At 41.1% G+C, this 14,734-nt stretch overlaps 1 protein-coding gene across 1 annotated transcript in view; it reads right to left on the bottom strand.

Moving 5' to 3' along the window:
- rspo3 (R-spondin 3) overlaps positions 1 to 14,734 on the bottom strand; it is a 114,069-nt gene that overhangs the window by 88,591 nt on the left and 10,744 nt on the right. Inside the window, exon 2 of the mRNA XM_078542145.1 lies at positions 3,759 to 3,950. Coding sequence (XP_078398271.1) covers positions 3,759 to 3,950 — 192 coding nt within the window. The remainder of the gene's footprint in view (positions 1 to 3,758; positions 3,951 to 14,734) is intronic.

Genomic DNA, 14,734 nt, shown 5'->3' on the forward strand with positions numbered 1-14,734 from the left:
GGAAATCTATCTAATTGCATATAAACGGAACCTAACAAATTGCTTTAATGATGGTTGGAGTCAAACCAGTGAATGACCTGAAGGAATTTAATAGCATGTAAATGTGTAAAGATGGGATTTTATAGTGGCCACTGTGACAGAGCCTGCAGATGTAACGTGTGGTCTCTGCATTCTTTACTGTGTGAAGCATGTTTACTGGCAGCACATTTTAAGAGATCATTTTGTTCCAGCGTTTCATAAAGCCTGCAGATAACAAATAGTACAACTGGCAATGCACTTTAAACATAAAACTTTAGAAATATACAAAATGACCACAAAGTACACAGTTTTGTGGAGTGAATTGGGTTTTAAATGAACAACCAGCAAGTTCCATTTTTTGGAATTTAACACTGCATATACGTGACATCTTTCTAGCAACGTCCTGAAATAGATGAGTCTGGACTTCAAAGATAAATTAATGGAATACAGAGGTGATAAACAGCACATTCAAGCCACATAAACTCTACAGCAAAATTGTACTTAACTTAGTTTATTCTTTATTGTAACAGTGATGTGCTTTACATAGAAATGGATCTACATTATGGCTCAATTATAAAATTCTCATCTTTCTGTTCAGATCCCTCCCCCTATGATCTAGTCCCACTCGACGTATGTGACCCCCTGTAGCTCTACAAGATGTAACCTTCCAAAATCTCTTGCTCCTCCAATTCTGGCATCCTGTGCATTCCCAATTTTCATTGCATCATCATTGGTGGCTATGCCTTCAGCTGCCGAAGCCCTATGTTTTGGAATTCCCTTCCCAATTCTCTTTGCCTTTCCATCTTTCTCCTCCTTTAAGTCACTGCTTAAAATCTATTTCCTTGACCAAGCTTTTGGTCATCTGTCCTAATACCACTTGGCATGGCTTAGTATTAAATTTTGTCTGATAATGCTCCTGTGAAGTGCTTTGGGATGTTTTTACTATGTTAACGGTCCTCTATAAATACAAGTTATTGTTGTTGTACATAACAACATTACAATACAATCGTGACTAGGCTTTAGAAAAGTATTTAATTGGCTTTAAAGTGCTTAGGAGTGTCCTGAGGACATGAATGGCGTTATATAACCACATGTCTTCTGTTAGTCTAGGACAATTTGATAACTCATGTATGCTGACAGAATGAGAAGTGGAACCATATTTTCCGGAATTAGATAATAAATTCATAAAATAACATCTGTCTCACTCACTGCCAAGAATTCTAAAGCTTCAAATCTTGAGACACAGTTGGGCAGAAGCTGAAGGCAAGAAGCAGAATTCAATACCTAAACTAAATGATTGAAATAGGGTGAAGTTAGCATTTGTGTTCAGTGACAAGCAATTTTCCTTTCTGTGTGGAGCTGATCACATGAGGCTTTGGTTTTGTTAGAAACAAAGCTATTTTCATTTTCAATTTTAACAGCACTATATATGTACAGATTGTAGAAAATCCTGATGATTAATTACAGATTATTTCTTGTTAATTTTATTAATCCTTCTGTTATTAAATAGTCACATAACATTAATCTTTTTTATTTAAAAACATACTGGGATTTGATCCCAAGGTTGTAGTCGAATCTCGGAGTTCACAATGTAATTATAAATTGTTTAGGTTTTTCTCTCACCATTTAAACTGCTACTTGAACTCCTGTATTGCAGCTATCCTCAAGTAGTCTGTATTATCTTGACCACATATAGCAAGAATCCTAAAACGCTGTTAAGCAACATCTCAAAACTGGCAAAAAATAGTTTAAAATGGACACCATTCTTTCTAACCAGAGAAATACATTAGTGAATTTAAGTAATGTACAGGGCAAAGTGTGAAATCACATATGCTTATGTTGAATTGTGGAACAAAAGCTTTTGTGAAAGTAAAGTCATAGTTCCTGCAATGGCTCAATATATGGTATTGTGTCAGTCTGGCAATACTAGGTCCCCAGTTTCTGTTTAAGCACTACAGCAATATTTTTCATCAACTATGCGGATATTGTTACTATACAGTGTAATAGGATTAAATTTGTGAGTGATGCAAGCTCATATAGCAAATGTGAGGGAGGACAGCAGCTAGTGTATCAGTTAACCATAGCGTTCCAAAGCTAGACAAAGGAAAATTAAACCAGGTTTCCTAGTTGTGATTGGTGTCTAGTAATCTTTGCAAGAAAGAGCACGAGAATGAATATCAACTGAGGACAAAATCAGACTGATTGGGAACAGACTGCCAACACTCACTGTCTCGGGGCATACAAGTTGCCCCTTAAGCAAAGTATAGGAAAGCTGATGGTGGATATGAAACCAATCATCAGAAAGACCCAGTAGTTTCAGTAGAGTAGACTATGGGCTGTTGGTTGGCAAGTGTGCAGCTGTACAAACTAAGGAACCTGCAGAATTGATTTCTGGCTTGTTTGTCAATTTCAGCTAGGCCAGGTTAGCATCTTTATGCTAAGGAGGGAAACAAATCAGCCTGGGTTCTCAATCCTGATCATTATTGAATGTTTCTTTTGGAAAATGTATGTATGAACTTTGAATGAGAATGATTGAGCTTGCCTGTGATTTGTCCAGTGTTGTATTGCCTGCCAGTATTCATTCTGTTCACTTATCAAGAATGGGTCACTGGTGAGTTATGGATATCTGCTGGTACCTGTTGCCACTGCTTTTAGTAGAAGATAAGAGAAAATTAAGAAAAATAAACTTAAATAATTATTAAAATTAAATACAAGATATTTTGATTTTTTAAATTCATTTATGGGATTTGGGCATCGCTGGCTAGGCCAGCATTTATTGCCCATCACTAATTGCCCTTGAGAAGGTGGTGGTGAGCTGCCTTCTTCAACTGCTGCAGTCCATGTGGTGTAGGTACACCCACAGTGCTGTTAGGAAGAGAGTTCTAGGATTTTGACCCAGCGACAGTGAAGGAATGGCGATATATTTCCAAGTCAGGATGGCGAGTGGCTTTGGGGGGAACTTTCAGGTGGTGGTGTACCCATGTGTCTGCTGCCCTTGTCCTTCTAGATGGTAGCTGCCGTGGGTTTGGAAGTGCTGTTTAAGAAGCCATGGTGAGTTGCTGCAGTGCATCTTGTGGATGGTACACTCTGTTGCTACTGTGTGTCGGTGATGGAGGGAGTGAATGTTTCTGGAAGGGATGCCAATCTAGTGGGCTGCTTTGTCCTGGATGGTGTCAAGCTTCTTGAGTGTCGGAGCTGCACTCATCCAGGCAAGTAGGGAGTATTCCATCACACTCCTGACTTGCGCCTTGTAGATGGTGATGTTGGCTAATGAAACCTCTGATTTTAAAGTATTATCCTTTGAGGAGAAATTTTTGATTTCACCAAGGTGAGCAGTGGCAATGATGGACATGGAAAATTTACAATTTCTTTACATGAACTTTATTTTCACAAATGCTCAGAATGTAGGGAGTGTGGCTTAGTGTCATTTCCTAATAGAACCTCTCAGCTTTCTGCATATTAGGCCTAAGATGCTTCTGTTGAGATTTTTAAAGTATTTGTGTTGAGGGACGCATATGGGAACCAAGCTAAAATAATATTAGAATCCTGTTCTATTATAGCATTTAATAACCTTTAGTGATAGATAAGCCTTCTGCAGTCCTCTTTGGCTCAAATGTCAGTACAAGACCAGCATGCTATCCAGTTTCCTTTAAAATGCTTTTGCCTCTGTGAAATGAGCCGTTAAGATAACCAACACAACATTAACCTCCAGGTGGCACCCATATGTTTTAGACACTTACGTGTACATTTGTTCATTTCTGGTGTTCGGATTCCATAATATCCACTTGGACAGGAGGAAAGACAGACACCGGTCTGGCTCATCCCATTTCTTTCCAGAAAGAAAAAGAGTCTGGGTTTACATGACAGGCATCCATTATACTCAGAACATCGATCACACCCTTTTGGGCAACTTTGGCTCACATTTGCGTTGGCTGGTAGGAAACAACAATAGTTATTATCTAACTGGCTATTAACACTATACAAAATTTAAAACACAATATTCATGATCAAAATTAACCTATAACAAATTATATCAGGATAACAGTAATTTCAGTAATATGATGGATGGCTATTAATAACCATTTAGTAGTGCTACTTTGGTAGTTCTAAAACCTGTTGAGCTAGACTACTGGTTAGGTCACAAGATCACAAAAGAATTAGGAATGAGCGAGGTCATTTGGTCCATTTTAATGCATCCATTCAAAAGCACTTTATAGCACCCTCAGAGCAATGTCCAGTTGTCTTTTAAATTATTAAATTGTTCGCCTCCACTACTCGCAAGGCATTCTTTGTTTTTATTCAAACATGAGATTTGAGCATCAATGCAATGCCAGCATTTGTTGCCCATCCTTAATTGCCCTTGAAAAGGTTTGAAAAATAATCTCCTAATATCAGTCTGAAACTTGTAATTTACTAATTTGAATCTGTTTCCTCTTGTCCTATTCTTACAATTTACTTTGAAGTAATATCCTTCATGACCTTTAACATAGGAACATAGGAGCAAGAATAGGCTATCCAGCCCCTCGAGCCTGCCCCTCCATTCAACTAGATCATGGCTGATCACCTACCTCAATGCTATTTTCCCGCGCTATCCCCATATTCCTTGATGTCAATAGCATCTAGAAATCTATCAATCTCTGTCTCGAACATACTCGATGGGCTTCCACAGCCCTCTGGGATAGAGAATTCCAAAGATTCACTACCCTTAGAGTGAAGAAATTCCTCCTTATCTCAGTCCTAAATTACTTGCCCCTTAATCTGAGACTGTGTTCCCCTGGTTCTAGACCACCTCCCCGCCCAACACCCCCACCACCACCTAGGGGAAACATCCTTACTGCACCTACCCTGTCTAGCCCCTGAAGAATTTTGTAGGTTTTAATGAGATCACCTCTCATTCTTTGGAACTCTAGAGAATACAGGTCCAGTCTCCTCAATCCCTCCTCATTGGACAATTCTGCCATCTCAGGAATTAGTCTGGTGAACCTCTGCTGCACTCCTCTATGGCAAGTATATCCTCCCTCAGGTAAGGGGACCAAAACTGCACACAATACTCGAGGTGCAGTCTAACCAAGGTTCTATAAAATTGAAGCAAGACATCTTTATTCCTGCACTCAAATCCTTTTGCGACAAAAGCCAACATACCATTTGCCTTCCTAATTGCTTGCTAAAACTGCATGTTAGCTTTCAGTGACTTATGAACAAGGACACCCAGGTCCCTTTGGACATCAACACTTCTCAATCTCTCACCATTTAAGAAATATTCTGCACCTCTATTTCTCCTACAAAAGTGGATAACCTCACACTTACCAACATTATGTTCCATATTTTTGCCTACTCACTAAGCTTCTCCAAACCCCCTTGACACCTCTTTGCATTATCCTCACAACACACATTCTCATCTAATTTTGTGTCATCCACAAACGTGGAAATATTAAATTTGGTCCCCACATCCAAATCATTGATATATATTGTGAACAGCTGGGGATCAAGTACTGATCCTTGCGGTACCCCACTAGTCACAGCCTGCCAACCTGAGAATGACCCATTTATTCCTACACTCTGTTTTCTACCCATTAAATAATCCTCAATCCATGCCAGTACATTATCCCATATCCCATGTGATCTAATTTTGCGTAATAACCTCCCGTGTGGGACCTTATCGAAAGCTTTCTGAAAATTCAAATACACCACATCTACTGGTTCCCCCTTATCTAATTTGCGAGTGACATTCTCAAAAACTCCAACAGGTTTGTCAAACATGGTTTCTCTTTCATAAATCCATGTTGACTCTGCCCAATCAGGTCATTATTTTCCAAGTGTCCAATTATCACATCCTTTATAATAGATTCTAGTATTTTCCCTAATCCTGACGTCAAGCTAGCAGGTCTGTAGTTTCCTGTTTTCTCTCTCCCTCCTTTCTTAAATAGTGGGGTTACATTTGCAATCTTCCAATCCACAGGCACTCTTCCAGAATCTTTAGAATTTTGAAAGGTGACCATCAATGCATCCACTATCTCTGTAGCCACCAATTTCAACACTCTGTGATGTAGATCATCAGGTCCCAGGGATTTGTCAACTTTCAGTCCCATTAATTTCTCCAATATTACTTTTTTAGTAATGCTAGTTTTTTTCAGTTCCTCATTCCTGCTAGTCCCTTGGTTCTCTTTTATTTCTGGGAGCTTTTTTGTATATCCTTCCATAAGGACAGGCACAAAGTAATTATTTATCTTCTCTGCTATTTCCCTATTCCCTATTATAAATTCTCCTGTCTCTTCCTATAATGGACCCATTTTGTCTTTGCTAATCCTTTCCTTTTACATTCCTCTAGCAGCTTTTACAGTCTGTTTTTATGTTTCTTACTAGCTTACATTCATATTCTATTCTCCCTTTCTTTATCAGTTTCTTGGTTCTCCTTTGCTGATTTCTAAAATGCTCCCAATCCTCTGGCTTATTACCTTTTTGGCAACTTTATAAACCTCGTCCTTTAATCTAATATGATCTTTAACTTACTTTTTTTGGCCACAGTTCACACTTTTCCTGTTGGGTTTTTGTGCCTTAAAGGAATGTATATTTGTTGAAAACCATGTATTAATTCCTTAGATGCTAGCCTTTGTCTGTCTGCCGTCACACCATTTAATGTATTTTCTCAATCTGCCGCAGCCATTTTGCCCCTCATACCTTCGCAGTTTCCTTTGTTTAGATTAAAGACCCTAGTTTCGGATTGAACTACATCGTTTTCAAACGTAATGGAAAATTCTATCATATTATGGTCACCCTTTTCTAAAGGTTTTTTTTTACAACAAGATTATTAAATAGCCCTTTCTCATTGCATAATATAGGATCTAAAATAGCCAGTTCCCGAGTTGGTTCCTCAACATACTGCTCAAGAAAATCATTTTGTACACATTGCAGGAACTCGTCCTCCACAGCATTAGTACTCATCAGATTTATCCAAGCTACATGTAGATTGAAGTCATCCCATGATTACTTTATTACCCTTGTTACATGCCCCTCTAATTTTCTGATTTATACACTGCCCTAAATTACCACTACTGTTTAGTGACCTATAAACATCTCCTACCAATTTTTGTTGCCCCTTGCTGTTCCTTAGCTCTATCCAAACTGATTCAATGGCTGGGATTTTTCAGTCTCGCCCGCCACAGAACCGGAACTTCCTGCCCGAAGTCAACGGCCCATCAAATTTTCCACCCTGCCCGGGATGATTCTCGCAGTGGGCAGGACCAGAAAATCCCACCCTACATCTTGTTTTTCTGATATAAGATACTCTCTCACTAATGTGCTGATCTCATCCCTTATTATCAATGCTACCCTACCTCCTTTTCTTTTTTTGCCTGTCCTTCCTAAATGTTGAATAACCTTGAATATTTAGTTCCCAGCCTTGGTCACCCTGCAGCCACACCTCTGTAATGGCAATTAGGTCATACCTGTTTACTTCTATTTGTGCCATTAATTTATCCACCTTTTTGTGAATACTGCATGCATTCAGATAGAGTGCCTTTAATTCTGTCTTTTTACCATTATTTCATATTTTGACTCTATTTGATGCTGGCATTGGTTTCGGCTGCTTTCCAATTTTGTTCACTACATTTCTACTTGCCATTACCAGCTATGTTTTACTCCTATCTAAATTCCCTCTCAGGTTCCCATCACCCTGTCAAGCTAGTTTAAACCCTCCCCAGCGGCACTGGCAAATCACCCTGTGAGGATATTAGTCCTGTTCCTGCTAAGGGGTAACCATCCTCCATGTGCAGGCCCCACCTGCCCCAGAACCAGTCCCAATGTACCAGAAATCTAAAGCTCTCCCTCCTACACCATTTCTCCAGCCACATGTTCATTCATTCAATCTTCCTATTTTTATACTCACTAGCACGTGGTACTGGGAGTAATCCTACTTTTCAATCTCTTTCCTTGCTCCCTAAAATTTGCTTTCAGGACCTCATCTCTCTTTCTGCCTATGTCATTGGTACCAATGTGAACCACGACCTCTGGCTGTTCGCCCTCCCCCAAAAGAATGTCCTGCAGCTACTCAGTGACATCCTTGGCCCTGGCACCATGGAGGCAACACACTATCCTGGAGTCACGTTTATGGCTGCAGAAACGCCTGTCTGTTCACCTAACCATCGAATCTCCGACCACTATTTCTCTTCCACACTTCCTCCTCCCCACCTGTGCAGCTGAGCCACCTGTGGTGCCACGAACTTGGCTCTTGCTACACTCCTCTGAGGAACCATCCCCTCACCAATATCCAAAATGGAAAATTGTCTACTGAGCGAGATAGACTCAGGGGACTCCTGCACTACTTGCCTGGTACTCCTAGACTGTCTGGTGGTCACCCACATCCTCTCTACCTGCATGGCCCTAATCTGCCATGTGACCACCTCTTTAGATTTGCTATCCACATAGTTCTCAGCTTCGCAGCTGCATCGCAGTACTCCAGCCATCGCTTGAGTTCTGAAACCAGGAGCTCAAGTTTCTGCAGTTGATGATACTTCCTGCACATGTGTTTGTCTAGGCCACATGAAGCATCCACAACTCCCCACATGCCATAGGGTGTACATTCCACACAGACAAGCTGCTCTGCCATACCTTAAGCTTACTTTTGGACTATTCACTATAAACTGGAGATGAGAAAGTAGAAAGTAGAATTACTCACCCTTACTCACCAATCAGCTCCTTCTTCTGTACCTATAAGGTAGGTACCTAAAGTTTACGTAAACTTTTATGCTTTTCTATAATCTAGCTATTTATACACCTTTCCTAAAGGTAGTGAATTATTCTAGCTACTTGCACACAGACATTTAGAGTAGATACTCACCGACCAATCAACTTACAACTTTCCTGTGATGTCACTGCATTTTTTCACTCTTCCTTCAAACTCAGCATGTGTTGATCCAAGCAGCTGACTGGTGTGCCTCTCCATCCCCCAGGTAAGTGCAGGGCTTGAGCCTCAGCCCTGATTTATATCCTCCTGCTGCGGACCGGTTTCATGCAGGTCCGCCGCCTCTCTACCTCGCAGTTAAGTCCCTGTTTCGTTCATACAGGTTGCAAGAACTCAGAACCAATCAACTACCTGTTTTCCTGTGACATCACACTATATTTTTCTCAGAACGTGGTTGGTCCACTCTGGAGACAAAGACTGGACTGGGCTGACTGCCTTTCTCAGGGTCTCCCTCTTGCCCACGTCTCTACGTGCTGCTGTCTGCCTGCTCGGGGTCTTCTTCTCACCCATTGCTCTAACATACCCACAACGATCTTGTATACCACTATATGGTCACCCTCCTGATGTAACCTTTGCATGCTGAAAAGCCCAAATTACCCTAGTTTTTCCTCATAACTCAAACTTCTAATATTGGATATCAGCCTCATGGCTCTTTTCTACACTGCTTCCAGTACTTGAAAATCTTCCATTGCCTTTGTGACCAGAAGTGAAAAACAGTTTTAAAAAAAATTCATTCATGAGATTTGGGCAGCGCTTGGCAAGGTCAATATTTACTGTCCATCTCTAATTGCCCTTGAGAAGGTGGTGGTAAGCCACCCTATTGAACTGCTGCAGTCCATTTTTTGCAGGTGCTGTTAGCAAGTGAATTCCAGGATTTTGACCCAGCAATAATGAAAGAATGGCCATATATTTCCAATTCAGGATGATGTGTGACTTGGAGGGAACTTCCAGGTGGTGATGTTCTAATGCGTCTGCTGCCCTTGTTCTGCTAGGTGGTAGAGGTTGCAGTTTGGAAGGTTCTGTTGAAGAAAGCTTGGTGAACTGCTGCCGTGCATCTTACAGGTGAAACACCCTGCAGTCAAGATGCTGTTGGCGAAAAGAGAGGATGTTTAAGAAGGTGGATGGGGCACCAACCAAGGGAGCTGCTTTATCCTGGATAGTGTCAAACTTCTTGAGTGTTGTTGGATCTGCACTCATCCAGCCAAGTGGAGAGTATTCCATCACACTCCTGACCTGTGCCTTGTAGATGGTGGAAAAACTTTGGGGAGTTAGGAGGTGAGTTACTTAATGCAGAATTTCCATCCTCTTGATTGCTCTTGTAGCCACAAGGCATGCTCAGTTCTGGTTCACGGTGACACCCAGGATGTTGATAGTGGAGGATTAAGTGATAGTAATGCCGTTGACGTCAAAGGGAGGTGGTTAGTTACTCTCTTGTTGGAGATGGTCATTGTGTGGCACTTATGTGTCAGTTGTCACTTATCACTCCAAACCTAAATTTTAGCCAGGTTTTGGTGCATGTGGATACAGGCTGCTACATTATCTGGGGAGTTGCAATTGGAACTGGACATTGTGCAATCATCAGCAGACATTCCCACTTCTGACTTTATGATGGAGGGAAGATTGTTGATGAATCAGCTGAAGATGATTGGGCCTAGGACATGGCCCTGATCAACTCCTGCAGTAATGCCCAGAGGCTGAGAAGATTGGCCTCCAACAACATCGACCATCTTTCTCTGTTCCAGCTTTGACTCCAGACTTTGGAGAGTTTCACCCCCTGCTTCTACACACCACCACCCACCCACCCCCACTCCCTCCACTCCCTAATCCTCAATTCCCATTGACTTCAATTTTACTGGGGCCTCCTTAATGCCACAATTGGCTAAATGCTGCCTTGATGTTATGGGCAGTCACTCACACCTCTGGAGATCAGCTTTTTTGTTCATGCTTGGAGCAAGGTGATCCTGGCAAAACCCATACTGAGCATCTGTGAGCAGGATATTGGTAAGTGCCACTTGTTAGCAGTTGATGACAATTTCATTTACTTTGCTAAAGGCTGAGAGTAGACTGATGGGGCAGTATTTGACCAGATCGGCCTTTTGTGAACAGGACATACCCGGGCAATTTTCCACTTTGTTAGATTGATGCCAGTGTTGTAGCTGTGGTGGAACCACTTGGCTCAAGGTATGGCTAGTTCTGGAGCACATCGTGTCTTTAGTACTACAACTCAGATGTTGTTGGAGTCCACAGCCTTTGCTGTACCCAATGCGTTCAGCCAATTCATGACATTACATGGAGTGAATTGAATTGGCTGAAAACTGGCATCTATGATGGTGGAGATCTCAGGAGCTGGCTGAGATAGAGCATCCAAGTTAGCACTTCTGGCTGGGGATGGTTGCAAGCACTTCAGCTTTGTCTTTTGCATTCATGTGCTGGACTCCACCATCATTAAGAATAAGGATGTTCATGGAGCCTCCTCCTCTTGTTAGTTGCCTAACCGTCCACTACCATTCACAACTGGATGTGGCAGGGTAGCAGTGCTTTAATCTGTTCCATTGGTGGTGGGATCACTTAGCTCTGGTTCACAAAGTACAATCTGACCTAAGCTCTGTACAATATGATCATGGATTGAATTTTACTGAATTGGCTACAAATTCAACACTCTGTTGGTGTTGTTGCTTACTACTCTGCATTGGTTGGCCATGTTTACCACTAAGCCTAAGATTTCCAGTTATGTTCCAAAACTTTATCCTTTGCAATTTCAACATTCTTTATTAAGTACTAGTGTTGCCAGTTTTTCCTTCCAGTGTGTAGACATATGTTCAATCTCACTTTTGCATCAAATCATCATTTCCAAGCGTCCAATGAATAACATCAACAGCAACGACAACTTGCATTTACATAGCACCTTTAATGTAGTAAAATGTACCAAGGTGCCTCAAAAGGGCATTATCAAACAAAGATTGGCACCCAGCTGCATAAGCTATTAGGACAGGTAATCAAAAGTTTGGTCAGAAAGTAAGTTTTACAGGGCATCCTGAAGGAGGAGAGGGAAATTAGAGAGGAGGAAAGGATTACTAGAGCTTAGCACCATCATTGTTATAATATGTCAAGAAATAGGAACTAATTGTTATGAGAATGTACATCTGGGGTGCCACATTTTTCTGCTGCACTGTAGTCATGTGCCAAGTAACAATGCATCTATTCATCAGTCTATCAGCTACGTGGAGAGATGCAAGAAATATACACGATGAAGCTTTAGCATTTTGAGTCTAGAGTGTGATGGTGGAGATCTTATGGGAACCAGTAAACATTACAACCACCAAAAAATGGAACAATGAAAATTGGGGATGTGCAAGTGACCAGAATTGGAGGAGTGCAGTGATCTCAGAGGGTTGTGGGAGGAGATTACAGAGATATAGAGGAGTGAGGCTATGGAGTAATTAGAAAATAAGAATTTTAAAATCAAGGCTTTGCTGAACTTAGAGCTAATGTAGGTCAGTGAACACAGATGTGATGGGTGAGCAAGACTTTGTGTGAGTTAGAATGTGGGCAGCAGATTTTTTTGATGATGTCAAGCTTATGGAGAGTGCAAGGTGCAAGGTGGAAGGCTGGTCAGGTGAGTATTGGAACAGTCCAGTCTAAGGGTAACAACAGCATGGCTGAGGGATTCAGCAGCAGAGGAGCTGAAGCAGGGCAGAGATAGGCAATATTACAGAGGTGGAAGTAGGCGATTTTGGTCTTGGCGAGGTAATGGAAGCTTAGACATCACAGAAAAGATTGAAGTTGTCCAAATCAATATAGTAATGATGACTAGTTCACTACTGATGTTGTCTTTAAGCCACTTATTAAATATTAAGTATTTATGTCTTGGAGAAGATTCTTTCTCTGCTTTGAGAAATTTTGCCCCATTTAGGCCTCTAAATTTCAACATATTTACTATGGCAATCCTGATCCAAATCAAAAAGCTAAAAGCAAAATAGTTTTAGTATAGATTTTGAAAATATGTGTCAGCCATAATGGTTTATGGAAATCCCTGTGGCAACACCATCAACTATTTTTAACTATCTAAGTATATCAGATCAGTTTGTGACTGTACATGCATATTAAGACGTTATACCTCTTTTATATGGTAATAAAACTGATTTAATTTATTAAAGATGCTGAAATATTGTATTTTGTAGTTTTTAGTGTTTTACAGACTTTTATTTTAAATAAATAATTTCAAGATAGTAATCCAGTGTTTTATTTTGAATTGAAAGAAAAATACAGTGATGTCTCAAAGGTGAAATGGAAATTAAAACCAAAATAAATCTTCCTCCTCAGAAACACATAATCAAATGAGTTTCACATTGGTTTGGTGGTTTATCTGACAGCGTCAGCAGGACATTAACTTCCTAATATAATACGGCCAACTCTTAACTTGAATAGCAAAAGATTCAATATAATATATCAACATAAAGCATGGAAATCCACAATAAAAGGACAAAATTAGAAAATCACAGCAATTGGATATTTAGTATCCTTGTAGCACTTGAATGCATGCACCACAAATCAGAGCACACGTGTTTGAATTTCAGCTTTTTTGTACATTGACACTTAGGGCTGAATTCTCCCGGCCCCATGCTGGTGAGCTTGGAAGTAAGGGAGCCAGGTAAATAGGGGAGAGAGTTTACGGCCTCCCCTGTGTGTTGAAAGCAGGAGGCCTTCCTGTGGCAGGCTGGAGGGGTCACCAGGGCTGGAGGCTTCATCCGCTCCATCCTGACGGACCTTCCACCTTAGATTTTGTTTATAGCTGCATTGCTCTGCAGCCCAGTGAAGCTGCCTCCATGTTGAGGAGCCTTTGAGGTTGCTGACCTGCTTTAGCAATGCCCATCTCTCCTGGTGGGGCTGCCGAGGTTCCAGAGCTGGCAGACCTGTGACTGGGCCTGCACCATCGAACGCCAACCCGCCCTCTTTCATAGAACAGCAAGTGTGGAAGTGTCCACTTAGGAGGCTGCCTCTCAGAAGATTGCAACGCTGGTCTCGCTGTCAGCAAGTGCAGGCTCAGGAACCCCATTTGATCCTGACATTGGGGTCACGAAGCCTGTGGCAAAATCCAGCCCTTAGCCTCCCTATGTCAATCTCAGTTATGTTGTAATGGTTAACAAGGAATGAGGGCAAGGTAACTAGCAAGGGAGTGGAAAGGAAATTAGAAAAAGTTTACTTCATATCATGTTTGAAAGGCTGGGCATAAAGTTCCATTGTGAAAAGGTTTATGGAAATCAGAAGAGCAGTGCAGAAAGCTCAGAGGCCTGTGGAAGTGATAAAACTGGCAAGAAAATCGAGCCTGTACTATTGTATGACTATGCCTATCAGGAGAAAGTTCTGTACCACACACAAAGCTCTGCTCCCCAGGTTGCTTTTTAATCTGAAAAATACATCAGATATCTGATATTCTCCAGGGAAACAGTTCCAATTTCTCCAATATATCTACATAATTGATTTGCCTCAGCTTTAAAACCACTTTCCTGAATCTTTTCTGCATTCCCTCCAATGCTTTCACATCTTTCCTAAAGTATGATGCCCAGAAATGGGTGTAATGCTCCATTTCAGGCCAAACCAGTGATGTATACAAGTTTAACATAACAGCCTTGCTTTTGTACTTTGTGCCCTTATTAATAAAACCTAAGATACTGTATGCTTTATTAATCACTCTCATCCTGCCCTACCGCCTTTAATGACTTATGGTCTTATAGACCCAGGTACTTCTGCTTCTGTACCCCCTTTAGATTTTTACCCTTTATTTTATATTGTCACTCTGTGTTCTTCCTACCAAAATGAAACACGTTGCGCTCCTCTGCATTAAATTTCACCTGCCACTTGTCTGTCTATTCCACCAACCTGTCCAATCCTTTTGAAGTTCTACACTATCCTATTCCCTGTTCACAATGCTTCCAAGTTTCGTATCATCTGGAAATTTTGAAATTGTGCCCTGTA

This window comes from Cetorhinus maximus, chromosome 5 (genome assembly GCF_964194155.1).
Source record: "Cetorhinus maximus chromosome 5, sCetMax3.hap1.1, whole genome shotgun sequence".
Lineage (NCBI taxonomy): Eukaryota > Metazoa > Chordata > Chondrichthyes > Lamniformes > Cetorhinidae > Cetorhinus > Cetorhinus maximus.